At 40.2% G+C, this 24829-nt stretch overlaps 1 protein-coding gene across 2 annotated transcripts in view; it reads left to right on the plus strand.

The window, feature by feature from the left end:
- Positions 1–20105, plus strand: part of LRP6 (LDL receptor related protein 6) — a 127108-nt gene extending 107003 nt beyond the window's left edge. The window contains exons 16-23 of one of the 2 annotated variants that reach the window (XM_080572851.1): positions 2450–2659; positions 4195–4320; positions 5580–5816; positions 7498–7608; positions 9043–9273; positions 10510–10646; positions 12213–12310; positions 14099–20104. In XM_080572851.1, coding sequence (XP_080428977.1) covers positions 2450–2659; positions 4195–4320; positions 5580–5816; positions 7498–7608; positions 9043–9273; positions 10510–10646; positions 12213–12310; positions 14099–14390 — 1442 coding nt within the window. In that variant the 3' untranslated portion in view covers positions 14391–20104. Of the gene's footprint in view, positions 1–2449; positions 2660–4194; positions 4321–5579; positions 5817–7497; positions 7609–9042; positions 9274–10509; positions 10647–12212; positions 12311–14098 lie in introns of both variants that reach the window. The other variant, XM_080572852.1, reaches the window with a different exon arrangement.
- Positions 20106–24829: the final 4724 nt, after the last annotated feature.

Genomic DNA, 24829 nt, shown 5'->3' on the forward strand with positions numbered 1-24829 from the left:
GCTTTTGCACTGCAAATAGATTGCTATAATCACCACAATAAATTGCTAACTGCAGAGATGCATTCCTGTGCCTAGGAATGCTGATTAATAGGCCCTTCTGACCAGCAGAGTATTTTTTTCCGCATGTGTTAGCTTCTTTAAAACATGCACAATCTCCTGCTCCTACACTCTATAGATGTCAGTACCTATAAAGAGAAGGAGAGAGAGAATACCTTTTATGTGATTCAGTCTCTCTCTTCCTCCCTGTTCTTCAGGCATTCAGTTAGGTCTCAGTTATGCTGCCCAAATGGGAGATCCTATTGAAGCTAACCAGATTCTTAACACGATTAAGGGGTTGTTTACGAAAAGATGACTGGAATTAGCTCCCTACTGTGGAAACTATTTGGAAATTAGTTGTTCTATTCCAGAATAATTAGTGTGATTTGGAAATGTCTAATGTTTCTGAAATTAAGTCACTTTTATTTGGAAATAGAATGTGCTAAGGGTGTGTCCTGATTTTTATATTTATTTGTTTGTTTTTAAGTCTTTTTGTAAAAGGTATTGCTGGAAAGAGAATGGTGATGTCAGGGACAAAGCTACTCTTAATCACATCTCCCTTTCATCTGACATTCCCAATAAAGGGGGCTAGCACCCTGATGAGCCAGTTTCAGATTTTATTGTTAGTTTATGGAAGGAGGGATTTCAGTGTCTTGGTTTAATCAGAAATGGTCAGCTACACTTGGTCACAAATATTAAAAAGAATGATTAAGACATCAATAGAGTGAAAATTTTAAGCTTCGGAGCTTTAGGAGCATTTTGCAAAATGTCTTGCTGATTGACATGGGCATGGTAGAGCAGGGTGTGTACAGACTCCATTTGGGTAGGTTAAGGTCTTACTTAGTTCTAATTATATTCTTTCCCATCATCTTTGCATATCCCCCTCTTCCCAGCTTAGCTTTTTTTCTCTTCAGGATGCAGGTTGCAGTTTCTTACCTTTTCCCTATAAGGTGACTCATGTTCATGGGGGCTAATAGACTGTTGCAGTTCTTTAGTTTGACTTGCATCACTCAGTCTATTAATTTCTACATCAGTCTGGGTATAACCTCCTTCAGAATCCATCAACATCTTTTCTTAATCAGATCATTGCTGGTGTTATTCCAAATTGGTGGGTGAGAGCCCAGTTTACCTGAGGATTAAAGTTTTAATCTCTGTGTTCTGCTTAAGATGTTACTACTTCCTAAATGTTTGAAACGTTCTTAACTTCTGAGCCTTTTATGCATTCAGTAAAATAGAGATAAATGCATTTTTGTAGCTGAATTTGTTTGTAAGTCCCCTTAATTGGCATACTGTTGATTGAAGTTGTCAACGGGCCAAGCCAGGAAAAAATGTTAAAAACATCTTGGAAATGCTATTGTGGATAAGCATATGCAAAGCCATTGTCTGCTATGTTTAAAGTAAAAATAAGCATAGCAGTAAGCCCAGATATTTGAAATACCAGGATTTATGTGTAAATTTTCAAGCTGTGGCCTAATTTTGGACTGTGTAATATTATTTTAGCATTACAAAATCGAAGCCAAATCCTTACGTTTGTGAGTAATTTTATGCTCAGAGTTTGATAAACTTCATTGAGTATATGAGTGTTAATGAGCATGTGATTAAGGTTTTGAATAACATATTTTTGTGTATGAGTTACAAAGTCTTCACTGTCTTTGGACAGTCTTTAATGTTACCTCTAAAACATCTGTGGGCTCTCTTCCATGTTTACATGGAGTGTTAACTGTGACATGTGACAGTTGATCTTGAATATATTTAGTGCTAAGTAATCTAGCATAAAAATCAGCAAATACTTCCAGAGGTGCAAAGCCTCTTGGCTGCTACTGATGATTGCTGAAGGAACTAAGGAAACTAAATCTTCACTAGGAAGGAAAGAATGTTCCTAATTTAGTATGAAAACCTTTGTGAAGATAATGTAGTTGAAACAAAATAATATGATGAAGTCAGAAGTCAAATGTTTACCTTAATCTCATAATTCAGGTGAAAACTACTAAGTACTTTGTCTTCACTTGGATTTAATCTTGCATTAGTTAACTCAAGCTAATAATCCATCTTCTTATTCCCTGCTGAATTCCAAGACAAAGCAGTTAATCTCTCAAAAAAAAAAAAAAAAAGAATAGATGAATGAAAAGAAATACCAATTACCATATTGATAAAAGACTGGATGGTCTTATGAGAGTTGGCCCCCAACTCCAGACACGTTTTAAATATAGGAAATGTATTTGAAGCACACAAACTGTCTTCTTGATGAAAAAAAAGAAAAAAAATATGGTCATCTGTCTGAAAAACATCAGTCTTACATCATTACCTCGTAGTGTAAAAGTAATCAAAATAGTGAAGTAAGCAGTGTAGAAAGTATTTGTGATGGTATTTTGGTTGATTCCAGTTAAGCTAAACTACTCTTTTCTTTCTGCAGGTGCTAACCGAATTGTTTTGGAAGACTCTAATATCTTGCAACCTGTGGGACTAACTGTATTTGAAAACTGGCTGTATTGGATTGACAGGCAACAGCAAATGATTGAAAAGATTGATATGACTGGTCGAGAAGGACGTACAAAGGTCCAAGCTCGTATTGCACAACTTAGTGACATTCATGCTGTGAAAGAGCTCAACATACAGGAATACAGTAAGTGCAATTCCTGTTTGTAAGTGAGAACAGTGGCTGTGAGGCTGGAGGCAGGGAGTGGCCAAGAGCAATGAAGCCTGATTTTCCTTGCCACTGGTCAACATCAGGGCAGATGGAAGGGGCCAGAAGTTGGTATTGTTTTGTCTGTTATATTGCCAGGGTGGTATTAGGTTTGTTTCCTTAGTGCAGTTGGCAATGGACATGAAATTTACCACAAACCACCCATCACAATTCCTTGCTGGTGACAACTTTGCTAGTAGGTAGTCCCATAGAGGTACCTGGGATTTGACTGTGTATTGGGACAGTGGAAATATCCTGTTATCACTAGTAGAGGATTTTCTGGATTATGGCTGCAGTACACAAGCCAGGTCTTTAATCCTTTTAGGCAAGCACAGCTCTCATGGCCCTTTACTAGCAGTATATGTGTCATGGACAAGCCACCCTGGCTGCACAGTCTTTAAGGCAAGCTGAACAATTTTTGTTAGGGGCAATTCATATTGAAACTAAATGATGGAAGAACAACATGCATTACACAAAGGAAGTGTGCAGTAAATAACAATATGTGTTGAACATGTCTGCACTTCTAAAAGTTTTCTTTTTGCCCAGGACATAACCTTTCCCCACATACACTCACTTGAAACAATGGGAGCTGGATGGTTAAAGCAGTAGAGCTGCTGTCTTCATGGAGGAAATAGGCCTAGTTAATAGGCTGTGATGAATGCCTTCGAGAAATATGTAGAAAAACGTCTGGGGATGTTTAATTAAAGCATCAGCACAGACTACTACTAGTTTTGTTTGCTATTAATCTCAGTAAATCTGTCAGGAGTTCCAAGAGAAGTATGTTGTCCTTATTAAACATTGAAATGAAGAGACATATTTAACTAGAGCATGTTAATTTGAGTTTTGGAGACAGTGTGAAAGCTTCAGAATTCATAAATTTGGAAACTTTACTTTTTTAATGGTCTTTGATAGAGAAAATTAAGTATGGAATTCAAGGTATCTTTTTTCTTAATAATGGTTCCATTTTTGCTGGAGTGCTAATTCTACCTCACATGAGAAGCAAATGGTTTGAGTATTGTTTACTGCTTTAGGAGACCAGGTGGCATGACTCTCCGTGTATCAGATCACAGACAATTATTGATGTGTGTGATAATTATTTGTGTGTGTAAAGGAAATAAAATACAATTAAATGCAACTTTTTCAGAGTTGTTTTTAGAAATGTCCTTCCCATCAAGAAGGGAGTAATGAAAGGAGTCCTGTGAACGCAAAGAAATCACTGAAAGGTCTGAAAAGATGTGGGTATTTCTTGTCAGTGAGCTCACCAAATTCTTGGAGAGTAAATCCAAGGCTTTTTCCAGATTCCACTAATTACTGTAGTGCACTTGGAGGAGAGAAAATTTTAAAAAAAAAAAAAAAAAAAAAAAAAAGAAAAGAGAGAGAGCAGGGGATAACTCAACCCCTCAGAATCTCATTTACTTATCCTCTCAAGTGTGATTGCAGTTGTACTACCTGTCCGTCTTTTCTTAAAATCACAGGACAACACCCTTGTTCTCAAGATAATGGTGGTTGCTCACACATTTGCATTGTGAAGGGCGATGGCACCACGCGCTGCTCTTGCCCAGTCCACCTTGTTCTGCTGCAGGATGAGCTGTCCTGCGGAGGTGAGTCCTTCCCATGCTCTGCGTCACTGAGCTCTCAGCTCCTGGGTGGGGAGGTCTCCATTTTAGGGTCAACTTCTGAGCAGAAAGAATGTGACAGTGCACCAGATGTTGTAACATGATTTTACATGTTTTACCCCTTTGCACCCCCCGCCCCCCCCCCCCGAGCTAGATCTGCAAGTTTTGAGGAGTAAAAGAATAGAATTTTAGAAGCTCACTGTTGAATGCGGATTTCTGTTCACCCTTTCTACTTAAGACCACTGAATTATTTCAATTTGATTTTTTCAATTGTATGATTTTTTTTAACTACTTTTTATATCATTCTGCATGTTCTCCTTTTTCAGCTAATGGTACTCTCCTGTGTTCTGGCGTATTGCACCATGTCTCCTGTGTGTGCCATTTCATTCTTCTCTGCTTTTCTCCTGAAACTCACCCTATGCTTGCCTTTCTGCACTGCAGTCCCAGAAGGGCCAGTTGCCTCCTCCATGGTGATATGGCCACTGCAGCCTACGCCCTGATGTCTCCAAGGGTGGGGCTGAAATCTGGGGAGAGGAGAGGCACTTGGGTCTCTTTGTACCACCGTACTGAATGGATTTATTATGCAATCTTCTCGCCATCAAGGAGACATGTGGTCTCACAATGGAACAAGAGCTAATATAATCCAGATATTTTCTCAAAGCAAGTTTAATACCAGGCCAAAAAGGGGAGGAGAGGAAAGGGAATTTAAAAAAAATAAAAAGAAAAAAAATCCATGCTTGCTTACTGCATGAGATTAACAGTTACTGTAGTAAATGTTAAGTAATAGCTAACAGCTGTGTTGCGATAGCGGGACTTGACTAGATCGGGCATTTTTTTTGTCATTTTAGAAGAATTTTGACTCAACAGAGCTGTCGAGGGCACATAACTAGACATTGAGTCACAGTGATCCATCTGCAGTGCATTACATCCTTTTAACATTTTCTATACAATGACTGTCGAGCATAAAAAGGGAGTGAGACATCAGTTGTGTATACAGTGGTGCTTCAGGAAAGCAGTCTAATGAAACTCCATTGACTTGAACCTGCAGCTGTCACTTGGGGCTCAGGATCTGCTCAAACGACTGTAGAGGCAGTGGGGGGTGGAAATTACCTTATGAAGTGGAATGTTTATCAGCTGTCTGATTAATTAAAGCAGCTGAGTTATTCTTGTCCTTACCTGTTGTGATCTGCTGCTGATTGTTCACCTGGATTTTTAATTTTTGTTTGTTTGCTTGATTTTTAAAGAACCACCAACTTGCTCCCCTCAGCAGTTCACCTGTTTCACAGGTGAGATTGACTGCATCCCAGTGGCCTGGCGCTGTGATGGTTTCACTGAATGTGAGGACCACAGTGATGAAAAAAACTGTCCAGTGTGCTCGGACACCCAGTTCCAGTGTGAAAGCGGACAGTGCATAGACAGTGCCCTCCGCTGCAATGGAGAAGCAAATTGCCAAGACAACTCAGATGAGAAAAACTGTGAAGGTACAGAGGATCTTTCAAAGTATGATGAAAACAAAGTTGTTCAGGGGACACTAGGGTAGATACCAAAGTTATTGCAGAGTGTAGGATTTGGAAGGATCAGAGCTTCTGCTCTTTTGACACTGGTTTATTGAGTGGGACATTATTTCCGAGCTACATTCCTTTGTTTCTCCACCTGTAAAGTGGAAATAATGCTGACTTCTTGCACAGTGGTTTAAGCTCTGTGAAAAGTACTATTTAAAATGGTATATTTTAAAACTCTAAAAACCTGGTAACTCTGGAGTGATTTACAACATGGAGGAAACCCTTGTCATAGGGTTGTGGGGTTTTTTGAATACTTTATGCCCACTAAAGGTCTGGGGATTGTTTATTTTATAACAACTGAATAAAATGAAATTAAACTTCCGTGAGGAAGTGAGAGGGAGACATGAGATTCCTGGAGATGTCTTCTTCCTGTAGAGTACAGCAAAAGAGTATTTAAGCCATAGTCGTATGGAGGAAAGTGCTATTGCCAACAGAATGAGAATTAGGTTCTTTTAATTTTGGAAAGGACAGGTTATGCTGGTGGAGTCTCAGCTACCCTACCACTACACCAAGTGAAACACTAGAAAACTTGACCTTCTTTTCCCTACTGCACAAGTAGTGAGGAGTTGTATGAACAACTTGTAAGCTTGAAAGGATGCCTCTTCTGTGTATCCTTTCAGTACAATTTCTTTATTTGAAGAGGCTGTCTAAGAGACTTTGAATAAAGGCTGAATTTCTTTCCAAAAGATGTGCTCCAGCTCAAACAAAAATATACAGACCAATGCAGAAATTCTTTTGATGAAAGGTGATTTTTAGCCAGATGGGATGCCAGCATCTGAAAATGCTTTGTGCAGTTGCCATCCAGTGGCTAGAGATATCAGAACAGGGGCTGTTTATCACCTTCGAAGTGGCACTACTATTCAGAGCATTCAAGTTGATTGCAGATCAGAGCACCCTTTAGTTTAACTTCTTAATTCAGCTGAAGTCAGAAAGAATTTCTGGATTTATGTGAAACAGGAGACAAAATTATATGTAAACAACAGCACCTTTTTTCCCAGAGTAGTAGTTTATTTTTTTGAGTGTACTGGCAAAGCTCCAGTTTTGTATTCTATCTTTCATTTCAGTTTTAAAACATAATGTCAAGTAAAATATATTGTCCCATGATCAACGAGTCTTCTGGTTTACAGGAGGAGTACAATGGCATTGAGAAACCACATTTTTCTCTCTTAAACAATTTTATCATTGTAGTTTGGCAGATTTAATTTTAATAACTCAATTCTTCTCGTGTATATTACAGTAAATGCTTATAGTTGGGGATTCTTACAGTAATTTTACAATAACCATGTCCCGCGATAAGTACCTATATTCTCAGTGGCTGCCTGCTTCTGAGTTATTTCAGTTGAGTTGACTTTATCTTGTAGTGATCTTACTGAAAATAGGCAATGAGGACCAGGTACCCACTGTGCAATATTCACTCCAGAACATCTAATCATTTTTTGAAATGAGGGACTTTTATGCTTCAAGAAATGAAGCTAGCAACAGACTAAACTCTCCCAAGATGTCCCTGATTGTGTGCCTTGGTGTCTGGTTCTCTTAATTGTTTTAAAGAGTAGAAGTCTTTGATACTGACTCTTGTTGTTTGGGGGGGCTCTCTTTCCAGTGCTTTGTTTAACTGATCAGTTCCGCTGTGCCAGTGGGCAGTGCATTGGTAAAAGCAAGAAATGTGATCACAACCTGGACTGCAGTGACAGCTCAGATGAACAAGGATGCTGTAAGTATAAACCCTGAGACTAGAGACTTGGTTGTGTTATCTGATATTTATTTCTTAACTTCTCAATGAGTTAGATTTTAATCTGAATGAATTGTACCCAAAATGGATGCTCCTGTTTGTAAGTGCTGTCATGCAATTAATGCACAATGTAGTAGAACAGGAATCACAAATATAACTATTATTTTGAATTAGCATAGCAGACTAGTAATTTTTCTACATACCTTTTAAAACTTATAAGGGAAATAAGAGGCTTGTTTTACTATTATGAGTTTGTAAGCTGAGATGGTGCAGTATTAAAAATCCTTCTAGCAGCATGAGGCTTTTATAAAAAACTGCTCTCTGCTTCACCATTTTCTCATCCACAGAATTAATAGCAGGTGCTTTTAGAGTCAGATCAGCACTCTGTTTACAGAATAAACCTTCTAAAATTTCATTTGCATCTTGAAAAGATGTAATTTTGAGCTTGATTTATGATTTGTAACATGTGATATTCCCTACCTTGAAATTTCCAGAGTTCTGCAAGAAACCACCACCTTTAAAATTCCGATTTGAAAGTTCATTTTCACTGTTGGTATTTTAAAAGAAATTGCAAATAGTGACATCTCTTCTTGTGTTAGATATGTATATATCGTAGATGACACACATGTAACTTGAAAATGCAATGACAGATTTGGACCCCTAATCTTAGGAAGGAGTAATGAGAGATGTTCTGTCATGCTACAAAGTTATTAGCAACATTATCAGAGACATATATAGTTATCTTTATAATAGGTCAGATATTCTTTGTTTTTGTATCATAAAATTAGCCCCCCAGAGTAAGTTGCAGTTGTCACTGTCCCTCTTCCAATATGATCAGAAGTCTGTTTACTTATCTCTGTAGACTGTGACAGGTTGGTTAAAGTGTGGGTTTGGTGTTCAGGGAAAAGGAAATATGTTGAGGAAAAGACTTACAGTAATGGTTAAGATGTAAAAAACTGACTAGAACAGGAAAATACTTTAAAGTCTGCTTTTCTTGTCAAATTCACGAAGCGCAAGCAGGGGGTTGTCAGTTATTCCTATAAATGTCATTGCTTAGAATCGGTATTGTAGGGGAAGCCACTCATTTTAGCTGCTGAATAATCACTTCAGATACAGATTCTTCGTAAAGATGGCACCTCTAAAGCTGATGCACAGATATATCTGTAAACATCAGAATGGGTCAGATGCAGAGTGGGTTAGGTAATTCGCTAAATAGCAGCTATTCATGTGCACAGGTGGCCCCCCAAAGTCTTCAAACAGACCTGTCCCAGTGCCTGTTTGTTCCTAATATGCATTAATTTGAAAGCTGTTGTCTGCCTACAGAAGCAGAGGCTATGGAATAGAGATCATGAAAACTGATGTTGGTACCTGAAGCTGTTGGATTAGCTTCTGTAGTATGATTTTCCTTTCTCCTAGACACGACAGAGGAGCCTGCTCCACAGCCCAACAACACGATAGGCTCCATCATTGGTGTGATCCTCACAGTTTTTGTGGTTGGAGCAATGTACTTCATCTGCCAGAGGGTGCTATGCCCACGCATGAAGGGAGATGGGGAAACAATGACCAATGATTATGTGGTGCATGGACCAGCCTCTGTACCTCTTGGTTATGTGCCTCACCCAAGCTCTTTGTCAGGATCTCTTCCTGGTGAGTAAATAGTGTGTTCCTTGTCTTGCTCTTTGGCACCACGTAGTTGTAGCTGAGGGTAATGTGCATGTATGCACAGGAGACTCCCATTCCAGATACATAATTCTTGATGTGAAGCTATTGAAAGACAGGACTGTCAAGGGTTGTTGCTATCCTTGATAATAACGAACTGCTATTTTACCCATACCATCCACAAGCATTTAGATACTTGGCAGAGCCAGAAGCTCAAACAGATAAACATACCATGGGAGTTCTGCTGCTGCTCAAACAGCCTCTTTTTGTGGTGGTATAGCATCAGCAAGGTGTCGTGACAGTAGAGGGAAAAGTTATACAGAGGTATGTTTCCATCACTCTCTTTAAAGAGTGTACAATTATTCTTGTTAGATTTGTAGATTGTGTTTGTATAATTGTGAAACTTCTTATAAAGTCTGTCATGAAAAGCAATAATTGTATTCTTGGCTTATTTCATTTGATGATGAAGCCACCGATGCCAATCCAGGTTTGTGATGCTATTGCTGTTTTTAAAAGTGAGACTTGATTATATGCATTGCTTTTGTATATATTGATTAACTATATAAATTATGGCTTTAGATCCAGCAGGTTCCAGTTAGAACATACAAGTTTTGTGAGGCTGTTATAGGGTTAAAATAGTGTACCAAATTTCTGTGCTTTCTGTAATAACCTGCTTTCATAAGCAGGTCTTTGAGGAGAACTTTCACCGTTATTTTGAGCACAGTTGCATACTTCTCCATTTCCCACTTGGACTCTGCCAGCGTGGTTCAGTCCAGCAGCAAAAGCTTACTTAACAGTGTGGAAATGAAAGAATAAACCCTCTCCTCTCCTACACAAATTTCAGTTGCTCAGTTAGGTGGTCAGAGTCAGTTTCATGTTTTATTCCAAGGCATAGAAACAGTGCCTCAATGCCTGTTCTCTCAAGTCTTTTACAGCCGTTCAAGTGAAAGGCGTCTGTTTCTCTTCACACAGCTTTAGTACAGCCCAGTGCCAAGTCCTGCAGTTCAGTAGCTGATACACGAAACCAACATGCTTATCCCCTGGCAGTCTTCATTCTGGTTCTCCATCAAGTAGTACTGAATTTGCTCTTAACACCATAAAGATTAGTTTTGCTTTTAATTTTTCTTTGCTGATACTCCTGTTATCCTCCCTACTTTTTTTTTTTGATGCTTTCCTTTTCCCTGTTTGAATTGAATATTGACATACATCTTTGTTCTTCTTTAGGGATGTCTCGAGGTAAATCTGTGATCAGCTCCCTCAGCATTATGGGGGGGAGCAGCGGCCCACCCTATGACAGGGCCCATGTCACTGGAGCCTCTTCCAGTAGTTCTTCAAGTACCAAAGGCACTTACTTTCCTCCAGTAAGTCATTCTGTTATTCATAGACCTTTAATAACTTTCAGGGAAGTGCCTCAGGATAATTAGTTGACAGAGGAATGTTTTGTTTTAGATTTCTAGCCTAATAAATTTATTTGAATATGAGATGTGATTTTGGAAGAGAAAGGAGAGGAGGTTGTCTTTTTCCAAAACAGTATAGGACTTTTATACTAATTTTTAAAGCTTTATAGAGCTCAGTGCCAGAAAAAGATGTTAGAATGTCAGAAGAGATGAAAAAATAACTGTAAATGTTGACCAGCTCTGGCAGAGCAATCTCCTTTCATTGTACTCTGGCATGTGCCTCTGGAGGTAAGGCTATAGTTGATTCTCTATAGACCTTTGAATGAATTAAAATGAAGTTTTCTTGCGCGTTCCAAAACAAACAAGTGTCTTGCAACTCCATAGCATTTTTATAGTCACAGAACTGAAATGTGATGCATTAGATGCCATATAAATATTGGTACCAGCCCTAGAGGGCTCACAATCTACTTGATTTTTATGAGGATGATCAAAGGGCTGGAGCACCTCCTATGAAGACAAGCTGAGGAAGTTGGGGTTGTTCAGCCTGGAGAAGACCTTATAGCAGCCTTCCAGTACCTAAAGAGAGCCTACAAAAAAGCAAGAGAGAGACTCTTTATCAGGAAGTGTAATGATAGGGCAAGGGGAATGGCTTTAAACTAAAAGAGATTAGATGTTAGAGGAAATCTAGATTAGATGTTAGGAGGAATTTCTTCACTCAGAGAGTAGTGAGGCACTGCCACAGGCTGCCCAGGGAAGCTGTGGATGCCCCATCTCTGGAAGAGTTCAAGGCCAGCTTTGATGGGGCTTTGGGCAACTTGGTCTGTTGGGAGGCGTCTCTGCCCATCGCAGAGGGGTTGGAACCAGATGATCTTTAAGGTCACTTCCAACTCAAAGCATTCTGTGATCTGATGGTTGTTTTAGCTACTTTACATGAAGTCCACAAGTCACTGTCTAGCGTTAGTTACATGCTTTGTCAGCATGGGCTGAAATATTCAGCTGTCTGTTTTGCAGTTCTGAAAATCAAATCATCATTTTGTATCTTCAAATTAGTCTAATAAAAATTCAATTTCTGAAGTAGGAGTATGACAGTAAAAGGAACAAATGCTCGCCTTGGACAGCAAACTGCGAGTATTCTAAACAGCATAGTGCTTAAGAACTACAAGCTAGTAGGGGTAGATATTTGCCAGTTTGCGTAGGGCAGTGGTTTCCCCAGTGGCAATCTACTATTGAACAGCTAGCTTCAGCTTTACTTTTCAGCACTGGGTATGTCAAAATATCAACAGCAGTCAGCATTTTTGAGAAGAGCTTAGTAATATCTTCTATGGGAATGGTAACAAGCGGGATTTCCAGGATCTGTTAAAGAACTGGGAATAAACATAGGAAAAATCCTGTTTGTTGGGAGGGGCTGTGCATGTAGTTCTCAACTTAAGGTTCCTATTAAAAAGTACTAAAAAGAAAACTTATAACACTGATGTTTTCTTGATTCTCCTTCATATCTTAACTGCAGCTTTTTTCTTTCCTTTTCCTTAGATTTTGAACCCACCACCTTCACCAGCTACTGAACGTTCACATTATACCATGGAATTTGGTTATTCTTCAAACAGCCCATCCACTCATAGATCCTACAGGTAATTATTATTACAATAGCTTCTGTCAGGATCAAAACTGTTAGCGTAGAATGCAGAATAAAGACAGTCCCTGCTCCATAAGAATTGCAATCAAAACCACTAATTCTGCAAGTACTAAAACAGATGCTTAAATTGGTTCACATGTATCATGTCACTGCTGTGTGTGTTTAAGTGCAGCATCGTTTGAGGTTAATCATACAGTAAGTGGGTTAGTGGTACACCTCTTGGGTGTATTGCCTTAGGGGAAATAACAACACTCATTCTTGTCACAAAATTAGTTAGATGCTGACTTGGTGTCATGATAACAGAGCCAAAGACACGTATCCTGGAATGAAACCTGCATTGTTTTAGCCTTGTTATAAATAATTTGTTATGTAACTATATGAAATGATAGACAACACCAAGTGGAGCAAAGTTGGCACTATAAAGGCTAGTATTTCAGAAATAATATTAATGGCCTAGATAAAGCACAAAAAAATCTAATTTGATATATTTAGTGTTAATATCTGAAAAAGGTTGCTAACCTTTTACTTATTTTCTCTGACTGATATTTACGGACATGTAAGTTTTATCCTTGTTTATTTGAATACATCTTTCTCACCTTCCTTTAGAGTTCATTATCATTTTATGACTAATTACCAAAAAAAAAAAAAAAAGAGCAAGTGACCTACTAACAAAAGGTTGTAAAGGTTCCCCTCCCAAATCGCTAGAAGATCTAGTCAATGAGAAGAGGTAGCTGTATATGTCTCCTGAAAGAAATGCCTCCCTAACACACAGCCTTTGGGGGCTTTTGGATAATGAGGTCTCTGGGGCTGAAAAGACACCTCTTCTCCATTAGCAGAAAATATGGCCTCTGTTGTGCAGAAGGTCAGAGCAGATGTTTATAATGGTCCCTTCCAGCCATATGAAAAATCTTTAAAAATGATTAGTAATTTAGTAATGAAATAAAACCAAATCTTGGCACCAGCATGAACCCTGCTGATCACTGGTTAGCTGATGTGACTTTTAGTATTGTAAATGGTATTAGAGATGTAGTGTAGGCTTAAATATTTTCAGAATGCTCCCCAGCCCAAAAATAAAACCTAGTTCTGCTGCTTCAGATCTATTCTGGTCTTTACTAACATTCTGGCTTGAATACAGAGGAGCTGCATCCCCACCTGCCCCCAGCTACGGATTTTGATGGTGGCCCTTGTAGCTACCAACCACCTCCCTTTCTAGTCAGTTTTCTTTAAACTATCTTGGGCTCATTTTTAAAAATGCTTGATGGTAGCAGCCTTTGGGAATTCCCTCCAAGTTTCTGGTCTGGCAGGTAATTCTCCTGACTGCTGTGAAGGTACCAGCTGGTTTTCGGTTTCTCTCTCAACTTGGAACTTAGTCCATTATCCAATTTATGGATACTAGAACATCTCCAAGATTGCAACACATCTATTTTTTCCCCACAGTGTGCTTCCAGCCCTGCTCTTAGGAGTAACTTTTTTTTTTTTTTTTATCTCAGCTAAGGCCTTTAGGGAGCCTGTTGTCTGTAGGTAATGAATAGTTAGTATCCCTTTCACTGGTTACTCTAATTTGACTGATACAGCACAAAGGTTGACTTTGGCCACAGGAGTAGTTAGCAAGTTCACTGTGTCAGAGAGAAAGGTGATGCTGTGCATCTGCTGCAAAGGTTGCCCCCCTGCCTTTTCCCACCCTGACTTACCTGCCACTCACTTTTTTATGGCTGTCTTGCGTGAAATGCATGGCCCTTCTCCATGTCAACACTTTTCCCATATATCTCCCCACCTGCTGCAGCTACAGGCCTTACAGCTACCGGCATTTTGCACCTCCCACGACCCCCTGCAGCACAGATGTCTGCGACAGTGACTATGCCCCTAGCCGAAGGGTGACGGCAGTGACGGCCAAGGGCTACACCAGTGACTTGAACTATGATTCAGAGCCCGTCCCTCCGCCTCCGACTCCGCGCAGCCAGTACCTGTCGGCGGAGGAGAACTATGAGAGCTGCCCACCCTCCCCGTACACGGAGCGGAGCTACTCGCACCATCTCTACCCACCGCCACCATCCCCCTGCACAGACTCCTCATGAGGGGCAGCCCCCCTCTCCGTTATCCACCTCTGTTGTGAAAGTGTAAATACAAAATGTTCTGCTGGGGAGGGGGGAGGGAGCTCTCGGTGAGGGATGAGGTAGGACAGTGTACAGTTAAATGTTATTAAGTGGGGTGGAGGAATCCTGGAGATATTTGTACAGAAGAGAGAAAAAAAAGGATATTTATATATTTTCTTAAACAGCAACTGCTGCTTGTGCCATAAGAAGAAAAATTTTTGTATAAAAGAACCCAGACATTTGTACAAAAAGTTTTTATTTTTGCAAACGGAACTCAAAAACATGCCTTAATCCAGTGAAGTGACTGAGCACATAAGGAAATGGAAGAACCAGGATGTGTCACTTGTCCAGTGAGGTGTGACATTGTGGGGTTTGTCAATACCAAAAATGTTTAAAGTAATTAATAATAAAGAAGTCCATCTCAGAGCAGCATACCATAGATACTTGGAAGTAGCCAAATAACCTCTATATTAACTACAGAGGGCCAGCAACTAAAGTTAAACTTGAAAACGCAGTCAGGACAGATATTAACCTTACATAAAGGGCTTTGTTTTCTACAGGAATACAGCAATCGTAGCAGTGAATCCAGAAAAATAATCACACTTTTTTTTTTTTAAAGAAGACACCTCTGTTTTTCTTAATGCATTTACCAAACTAGAGCATTTAGAGCTCTCTCCTTGCTTCTAGAATTTCAATGATTTTGGTTGGGTATATTTTAAAGTGTGCTTTCTTAACACTGTTTAGCTTTTCTCATCTCTTCTGCATCTTCCTTCCCATGTCACTTAAATCATATAATCCTAATTTAAAATACTGCTAGAATTGGGCTGCTGTAAATTCTTTTTTTCCCCTCCTAATTAGCCTTGTCACGCAATGAGTGTCATGCTATACATTACTTCATTCATTTTGCCAACACAGTAGGATTCTGTTTTGTACCGGATAAGTGTGATTTTCACGTAATTGACAAGGGTAATATGCATATACCTGAATGATTTTTAGTCCCTTAAAAAGAAAAACTTATTTTGACCTAGTGCCCACAAAATGTCAAATATTTTTATACCACATATAATATAGACAGCATATTTATAAACTATAAATTTAACCATGGATTGTTAGTTTTACTGTAAATGAATAATATATCCTTGCAGTACTTTCAGTGTGTATTGATACCACCGTATCCAAATCATATATATAAATATATATATATATTATTTTTTTTCCTAGTAAGGAAGCATTTAACTTTCAGTGGAGCAACTGTCCATTAAGAAATAGAAGTTTTGATCATTGGAAGGTGTTCCCTTGCTGTATTAACTGCTCATGATTTGTGTTAGGTAAAACCAGTTTTCTCAGTATGATTTTGACATACCTCCTCTTTTTGCGTGGTGTGAGTTTAATACTTTAGTATTAACCGCTGTGAATGTCAGATTTAAGATATTCTTAACCAAACCATTTTATATTCACATCTCTATTTTTGTATATTATCTTATTTAGCCCCTTCTCCCTTTAGTCTCACAGTGGTGATTTTGAAAGGGAGAGTATATAATCAACTGAAAACATTATTTGTGTAGGTTGAGGAACAACCTAGGATGTTATTAACTCCTCTTTGACTCCAGTGCAGTGTTCTGAATTTGCTTTGACTGTAGCAGAGCTTACAGTACACCTGATTCTAGATGGCATTATGCATTTGCACCTTCTGTTGATATTAAATCCATGTTGAAGGTGCTCAATGCCTTCAAAGGTTGGACCTCTGAATCTTCTCTCTCAAAACAAAAGCTTTTGCATTCTTAGCCTTTGGGCATAGTATGGATGAAATAACTGTGCAGAGGTGCCATTTGGCTTTCATTGTTCTCTGTTTGTTTCCCATCCAGTTTCAACTAAGCAAAGTAATCTGAAAATGTGGCATGGGCTTTAATTCATAGTGTTGACAGAATTAGTGACAAATAGTTCTTGCTAGTGCTGCCGATCTTCTTGCGTACTGGAGCCTTGTTTTTTTTAGCTCCAAGGAAAAACATGGCATTTGAAATCCCAGCTATAATAAAGAGTCTTTCTCATAGTCAAAGATACCTGAGAAAACTTTAAAAAGCCTGGATGGACTACAGACTACTACAGTTTATTTCTGGATCTGGTGCGCTGAAAATTTGCCCAGCTTCATTCTAGGTATCTAGGAATTGTGGTAGCTGTTCTTCTGGCTCTTCATTGTTGGTGAAGAAGCTTGTTTGTGTTCTCCAGCAGGATGGATGTTGAGGGTCTTGTGAACTATAAGGGAACTTGAAACCATTTATATGAAGGGGGGGGAGGGTGGGTGTGTTGGGGTGGGGGGAGTTGAGGCTGGCATGCCGATGGGAATAGAAACTTCTCTGTTGTTTACATTTTTTCATGTGCAGCATTCCGTGTGGGGTTCACATGTGGAAACTTGCACTAATGAACTCAGAAGAATATTGCATTGTTATATCTCAGTCCAAGTGCTTGTACTGCGATGGCAATGGTCTCTTCTTGCAAAATACTTTTTCAGTGTGCCAATTTCTGTTTGAAAAACTCTCGAGGTGGTTAAGCTTAAGGAGTGGTATCCTCTTTCTGGGGCAATTACACTGTTTCATTGAATGTTCCTTTTCATAATTGTGTAATTTAGTGTAGAATTTGATCAAGTCTTTTAGATAAGTACATCTCAGTTTGTGCATCAGATATTTTGAGTGATCTGCCTCTGGGAGGTTCATGTGAAGAGCAAGAAAGTGGACAGACTGATTTTTTTTTTTCCACTGAAGATGACCAGCATAAGGAACAGGCTGTTCTTTGTCTGGATTAACCAAAGAATTTATTTAGTGGGAAGCTGTGTTCTGCCTTTGCATGTACCTGTACTTTCCCAGTAAATCTAGAGTAAAATTCAGAACAAATTCTTGATCTGTGAAGTTCCTCTTAAGCAGGTATCCAAACTGTAAAAGCATTGATGCAAAAACTAGTATGTGCACCTGACACAATCTCAGTGGATGAACCATATACTGCTTGAACACTGAGACCAAACAATTCTCTCAGTTCCTCTCTGCCGCTGAACCAGTCACGATTGATACTCTGTCATTCCCTCAGTCAGGATTGTGCTTTCTGCTGCTTCTCAAATTGACTGAACTGTAGGTAAAACACACGTTTTAGGACTGTAAGTAACACAAATCAATTCAGGAGACAGCCAAAGTGGATGTGTAGCATTAACATTAAAGTGGTCACATTGATCTCAATGAAACTGTTCATAGACTTTAAGCTATGCATAATTGTCCTTATCTTACAGCATCAGACATATATAAATTAGGAGTATTTAACATAACTCTATTAAATGTGCAGGTTTTTTTCCTCTAGACACCTAGAAAGTGTTCATAGCTGAATGCCTGGGCATGGAAATAGCTGACATACTCAATCAGGAAAGGTACAGTCCTTTCTAGTTTTAAAAAAAATAAATGGACAGTAAAGTTCATTGAAAATTAGTCTGTGAATGTTCAGCAGGAGCTTTTCATGTTTAAATGGCAACATGATACTCAATTGTCTTTTAAAATTATACCTGCCACATCATACTGCCTGCATTTCAGACCTTCCTATGGAACATTCATTGTTTTTCCACAGCTTTTGGATACTAAGATATTTATGGAAAAAAAAACTTAGGGTAAATGGAACATGCATACATATAACATTTGCATTTGAAATAACGAATGGTTTCCATGAATATAAATTCATGCAATCTATGTTTGCATTAAATGGAATATTTACAATAATGTAAAACATGCAAATGAGCCAGTTTATATAAAAGGATTCATTTTGCTGCGAGTTGTAACTTTCAGCATTGTAAATTCCAGTATACCGCAATAACATTTCTCCCATGTGCATGTATTTATGTACAAGTATATGTATGCAGGTACACATATCTTTGGTAATGTGAATTTACCCAAAGTTAGTAATTTTCTTGTGCATGCATGCACGTTCATACACCCACATTGGCAGATTTGGCCTTGCTGCCTTTCAAAGTGCTAATGCTGTCATACCGTCTCAGCCAAGCTGGACTTCTTTTGTCTAGTTTGTAGAACAGACAGCAGACTACTTGCTACTTTAAACCTAAATAATTAATGCTCTGTCATGCTGGATAGGAGAGAAAGCACATTTTTTATACTGCTCTATTTTGGAGTCCATTTTGCAGATAAGTAAAACTTTTATGCTTTCTGTAAATACATAAAAATCAATCTGTTGTAGTAATTATGAAGAAAAATGCACCCAAACTGCTTGACATTGGAGGTGCTACAATCCACTGCAAGTGAAGGAGCATTCAGAAAATCCCTATTTATTGCATTAATGGGCTTTGGCAGAGTTCTGATCTCTGGTTTGTGCATTGCTTCTCTATTTATGTCTGATTCTCTAGAAATGGTTTGATTTATAAGTCTTAAACATAGATTCATTCATTTTACTTTGAAACAGTTACATCTGTCTTAAGATAAAGAAAAGGCCAATGTATTATTTCCATTCTTTACTGCTTGGGAAATCTCCTTGAAATTGATTGCCACCATTCTAGAGGGAATGACTTGAACTACAGAGCTCCCTGGTCAATCCCTGGTCACGCATGCTGCTGAACCAAATGACTTCAAGATATCTCTAAAACCTTATCAATCACTCTTTTCCTGACACACTTGTCTTGAGCATTCTTGTCACACTGCATTGCTGTGGACAGAATCTGCTCTTGAATGTGTACTGTACATGTAGCAGATCATTATTTATACAACAAAAAATAGATGGCTCATTGGGTGCAAAAAATAATTTGAATGTTATTCAGAAATTGATTTCCTAGCCATGCTTTTAAAATTGCATTGTGATGGGGTTATTGCTTGAAAGTTAGTTGGCAGGTGACAAATACACCTCAAAAATAAGTTAGGAATGACCTAACAGCTTTAAAATTCATACAAAACATTCCATTTCTTTCTAAAAGAAGTAAAATAAAATACTGTAGTGACCCAAATGAGCAGTTTTCTTTCCTTTTCCTTTTTAAAAAGGCAGATCAATGGTTGATGCTATCCTAGCGTTTACGGGGACTGGGTGATCCACTCCAAAACTATGCAGAGCAAAGTAAACTGTCTGTATTAGATTCAGGCCAGAGATTGTCTTAATAGCATGCTCGATTGTTATGATGAAACTACTGGAGAGCAGTCTTGTTCCCCTCTTTTCAGTGAACAAGGAGCAGCTTTGAAGTCCTGATTAAAATGGCTGTAGCCTTAAGCCAGGCAGTTAAGAGTCAGCCAGGGAAAATGAAAGTGTCTTTTTGTAAAGAGGATACCACCAGGCTTAAGCTGAACTAGCCTTGTTTGCAAGTGAAGGATCTGGTGCTGCTTTCAGATTTTTAATCTTGTTTTTGTTTTTGTTTTGTTTGTTCTTTTTGTAAGCTTTAATCACTGTTTGTCATTGTCTTAAAGCCAGCTGGTGTCTCTTGTTCATCAACTTTGGTATGATGGTGCTTTGCAAGGATGTATTTATATTATAATGACCAACATTTGGTCAGCCCTATTCACTCATTCACTAACTTTTTTTTTTTGTAAAATAAAGTGCTTTACTTGTAAGGTGTATATAAACCTTGTACAAAAATCCTTTCCAATTATTACTATAAACTGAGTTGTAACAAATGAAATGTTGATTTTTATAATAAAACTAAGAGTGAAAAAAGAGGGGTATTTCTCATTTTATTTCAGTATCTGGAGGAAAGGTAATTAAAGGTAAACCTCCAGCCAGAATGTGCTCAACTTTCTGATGCTGCAGGCAGACTCTGCAAACACAGATGTTTCTACATGAAATACATACTTGACTTCAAGCAGTTCTGTTGATTTCCATGATTCTGTATGGCAACTGAATACATTTTTAAAGCTAAAAATCTTCATTATTGATTACTTAGATTGGTTTATTGGATAATACAAACCAGAGAATTTTACCAAGGAAGTCCTTATCACGCCAGAGGTGTAATAACCAGATGGTTATTTTGAGACTGTTGATCTTTAAAGCTATATTTAAATATTTGCAGGGAAATATTTTTTTTCAGTGTTAACTTTAATATGTAAAACAAAACACACACCCAAATCAGTCCTATCACTGTCACATGTAATTGCATAGGAAGCAGCTTCAGCTTAGAACTCGGCACAGGAGTTCCCACTCCACTTGCATCCACTAGTTGAGAACACAATATGGGTTTGGATTACTGTGTATCTAGCTGTACGAAGATTCTCATGATACAGCTTCAGTTCTACCTGGAGGCATAGACAAACCACATATCACTGCCTATCTAAGTAAAACAGGGCCTACATTTATCAGTCTCTCAAAACATAGTGTAAAAGAAACTAAAAAAATGTGCCGTTCATGTGCCATGCTTATTTTATTTCAAGGTGCTGTATTCATCCTACCTTGGAAAATGAGCTGTTACTCTCTCCAAATACCAGTTGTGAATTGCTGTGGAGCTACAAAAGGCTCAACAACTCTTTTTTTATTTAAACAGCAGCGGCTACCTTTCTACAGAGTCAATGCTGTTGTAATAATGTAGAAGTCTGTAGAGCATTCATGTTGCTTTGGACTCTCTGAATCTTAGTCTTTGCCAAATATAACTGTTAAACATCAGAGTGCACCTCAGATGTAGTTCTCCAAAACATATAGCAGAGAGGCAATATGGACAGACACCAGAAAGAGCATCATCAGCCCTATCGTTGAGCCACTTAAGTTAAATGTTGAAAAAGCAATACTTTTTAGGAGGAGAGCGTAGATCAGGAAATAAAAGCAAATGGTGTTCCAGCTGCAGCTCTACCCTGTCTCCTCTGCGCCAGTTACAAAGGCCTACAGAGATAGCAGAGCTGCTGAAATTATTTTTAGTAGGCACCAAGCCACAGTAAGGGACGCTGAGGTATTTTTCATCATTTAAAAAATATTCCCTGAAGGTCTTAAAAAGGACACTTGGAAGTCTGAAAAGAATTGATTTCCTTTGCATGAATTGTCTTCCCTTGCACAATGTACTTACTAGCAGAGGTGACTGCAAGTGCTGGAATCCTGCCATTTATTTTGTATTAGAGGAAGGATAACACTGTGCAGCTTTGTTTTGGTAGGGAAAGGGGGGGAGAATGTTGCTTTAAGAGCATGAAAGATGAGATTTTTTTTTTTTGGATCCACCAGTATTGGCAGCACTTCCCCAAGAAGAAGCTGAGAATGCAAAATCACGTGCTTGTTCCTGGAGAGGAACTATTGAACGTGTTTAACCTGTTTTCACCAAGGAAATTTTATAGCTAGCTGAGAAACACTTACATGGCAATCAATGCACATTTGGTAGAACTGCCTACTGAAAAGCAGGTACCTGACAAGGGAAAGTTTTGCCTTGAATCAAATCTGCTGTCAAATTATGGTTTATAAGAAAGCATGCAGCAGCTGTTCCTGCATCCCTGTGTACAGGAAAGATTGTAGCTGCCAGCCCTCTCCTGCTTGCACCCTGCGTTGCATAAAGAAACTGCTTGGCAGGAAAATGTCTGATGTCTTGGGTTGTGTAGCTTGGTGTGGCAGGCACAGCTGTGATCTTTGTTTCAACAGCTATATACCTTTATCATGAATTGAAAGGGAATGCTCTGCAGAAACTACACAAGTTGGTTGTCTGAGGATGTGTGAAGAATATCGTTTGGGTCTGAAGCAATAGAAAGATTTCACATGGTAAATGTTCTCTGTTTGCCAATCTTGCCAGAAAACCTTAGTTCTGTCTCCTCGCCAAGAAGCTGATGGCCATCTTCACCCGCAGAACACATGGCTAGAGAGGCATGACTGACCTACCACCAAGCTCCCCCTGCATCGCCCAAAGCAACATTTTCCAAACAACTGATGATGCCTGCTGGTGGTTTGCTGAATAAAGGGGTATAGAAGCTCAGATGGCCCCTCGGGTGCCAGGAGGTTGTGGGAAAGCATCCTGGCTTGCCCAGAAGGAAAGCTCAGGAGCCTTTACCTGCAGCTCTTGAGATTTAACAGCTGCTCCTGGTTTTCTGAGTCAGTTCCCCTCGCAGGGAAAGAGTCCTTTTAAAATGCTGCACTTCAGAGATGGGCTGAGAGGACAGATGTGGCTGGAAGGATTGTGGGCAGAGGCATGGTAAGGGTGTGGCGTTTGTGCTCCAGGCACCTTGTTCCTTTCCAAGGATGTGTGTGAAGGAGGATTAGGATAACCCTTAGAAACATAGAAAAGATGAATAAAGGATGCAGGTCACATAGCAGGCAGGGAATTGGGAGCGTGTGGCAATTAAGAAAGGAGTATAATATTATTGGTGGTTTTCTGACAGTGGGAAGACTCAGGCCTTCAGCACTGCCATAAGAATGGCACAACTCAGTGGCATGGTAGGAACCTCAAGGGGAATAAGTGGGAAGGGTGGAGAAAGGAACAGATTGAACAGTTCAGGGCAAAGAACCAGAGGAGTCTGGCAGAAAAGAAGGGAGTCCTGTGTTTCCCCGACCCTGTCTGTGATAGGAATTAAATAATCCTTGAGGGGTCAGAGACCTGTGGGGTCACAGGAGTCGATTTAACAGAGACCCTTTCCACCACCCCACTTGAACCTCCAATACAATAGCAGGGAGTAGAGGACAAGTAGGGAAACAGAAAAACCCCAATTTTGTGTCCTCCATATCTAGGTATGGGGTGAGAGTGGGACAGAAGTGTCATGCTAAAGCAGCCAAGAACATTCCCTTGCATTTGTACTCAGCTATTCACCTCCCAGATTTTTCCTCAGGTTTCTTTCCTTTAAAAACAAGAAACTACTTGAAGAAGTCAATTAAATAACTCCTGTCTTCTAGATTTATCATGCAAAAAATCCATCTGCTCTTTGAGTTAGGTGTATTTTACATAGCTGCTCTCTGCCTAATGTAACAGCAGAAAACAATAACAGAAGAAAAGGTATGGATGAGATGAGGCTGGGCAGGGGTTCTGCCAATAAATTGCTCCAGTTGAGAATGTCTTCCCATTGTATAAAATTGTTTTATTTAGAGCCATGGGACGAGGACCTTGGGAGAAGAGTATTTTTGCTATATAGCTAGTGACTACATCAAGAAACATAAATTAAAACAGTATAATAAAATGAGGGGAAAAGTGTAGCAAGAGCCAAAGCTGGGCACCAGTCTGAGCATAGAGCCTGAGAGAGGCAAATGAAGAGCTCATACCCTGGAGGGAATAAAGAGGGGAAAGGAAAGTCACAGGCTGCATGGCAGGGACGGAGAAGGAAGATGCCAGGGTTGAGGAGGTTTGGTGCTGGCTAAGTGCTCGGCTGGCACTTGCCGAGGCGACCGGCTCCGGGGCAGACGCGTGCTGCAGCGCAGCGCGGGATCGGGACAGGCAGGGCTATTTTTCGGGCACCGGGCCTACGTGAGGGAGCCGCCAGGCACCGGCAGCCCTCGTGAGGGAGGCTGACGAGGCGTAGGCGGAGCCAGCAGCGTCAGCGACAGCTCCTCCCCCCGGCCGTTCAAAGGCGGCCCTTAGGGAGCGCGGCGACCAGGGAGTGACGCGGCGGTTAGCGAGGCAGTGAGCGCGGGCAGGGCGGGCAGGAAGGGCGGAGCGCTCACACCCGCCCATAGGGACAACTCCGCCAACGGCACTCTCCCAGGAAGCTTCCAAACCTGGTTCGCCCCTCTGACTATTACCCGCTTTTGATAGTCCAGGCTGGCAGTGACGATGTTGAAAAGGGAAGCCTCAAGGCTATCAAACAGGACTATAGGGGGCTGGGACGATTGGTGGAGGGAGCGGGAGTGCAGGTGGTGTTTTCGTCTGTCCCTGCGGGGGAAGGGAGAGGCACGGAGAGGACACGGAAAGCTCACGTGGTTAACAGGTGGCTCAGAGGCTGGTGCCAGCACAGAAATTTTGGGTTTTTTCACCATGGGGAGCTTTACTCGGCACCCGGCCTGATGGCCCCAGACGGGTCCCTATCTCCAAGGGGAAAATGGATCCTAGGCCAGGAGCTGGCGGGGCTCATAGAGAGCGCTTTAAACTAGGTAAGAAGGGGGACGGGGCTCAAACAAGGCTTGTTGGAGCTGTGCCGGGGGAAACAATGGCTAGGCCGGGGAAGAAGGCGATGGCCCAGCTGAAGTGCATCTACCCTAATGCACGCAGCATGGGTAACAAACAGGAGGAGCTGGAAGCCATCGTGCAGCAGGCAGGCTACGACTTGGTTGCCATCACGGAGACGTGGTGGGACCGCTCCCACGACTGGAGTGCTGCAATGCCTGGCTATCGGCTCTTCAGGAGGGACAGGCAGCACAGAGGGGGTGGTGGCGTGGCTCTCTACATTAGAGAATCTTTTGATGTTGTTGAACTCCAGGCTGGGAATGATAAGGTTGAATCCCTGTGGGTTAGGATCCACGGGAAGGCCGGCAAGGCTAGCTTCCTGGTCAGGGTCTGTTATAGACCGCCGAAC

This window comes from Anser brachyrhynchus (genome assembly GCF_964034855.1).
Source record: "Anser brachyrhynchus genome assembly, chromosome: 1".
Classification (NCBI taxonomy): domain Eukaryota; kingdom Metazoa; phylum Chordata; class Aves; order Anseriformes; family Anatidae; genus Anser; species Anser brachyrhynchus.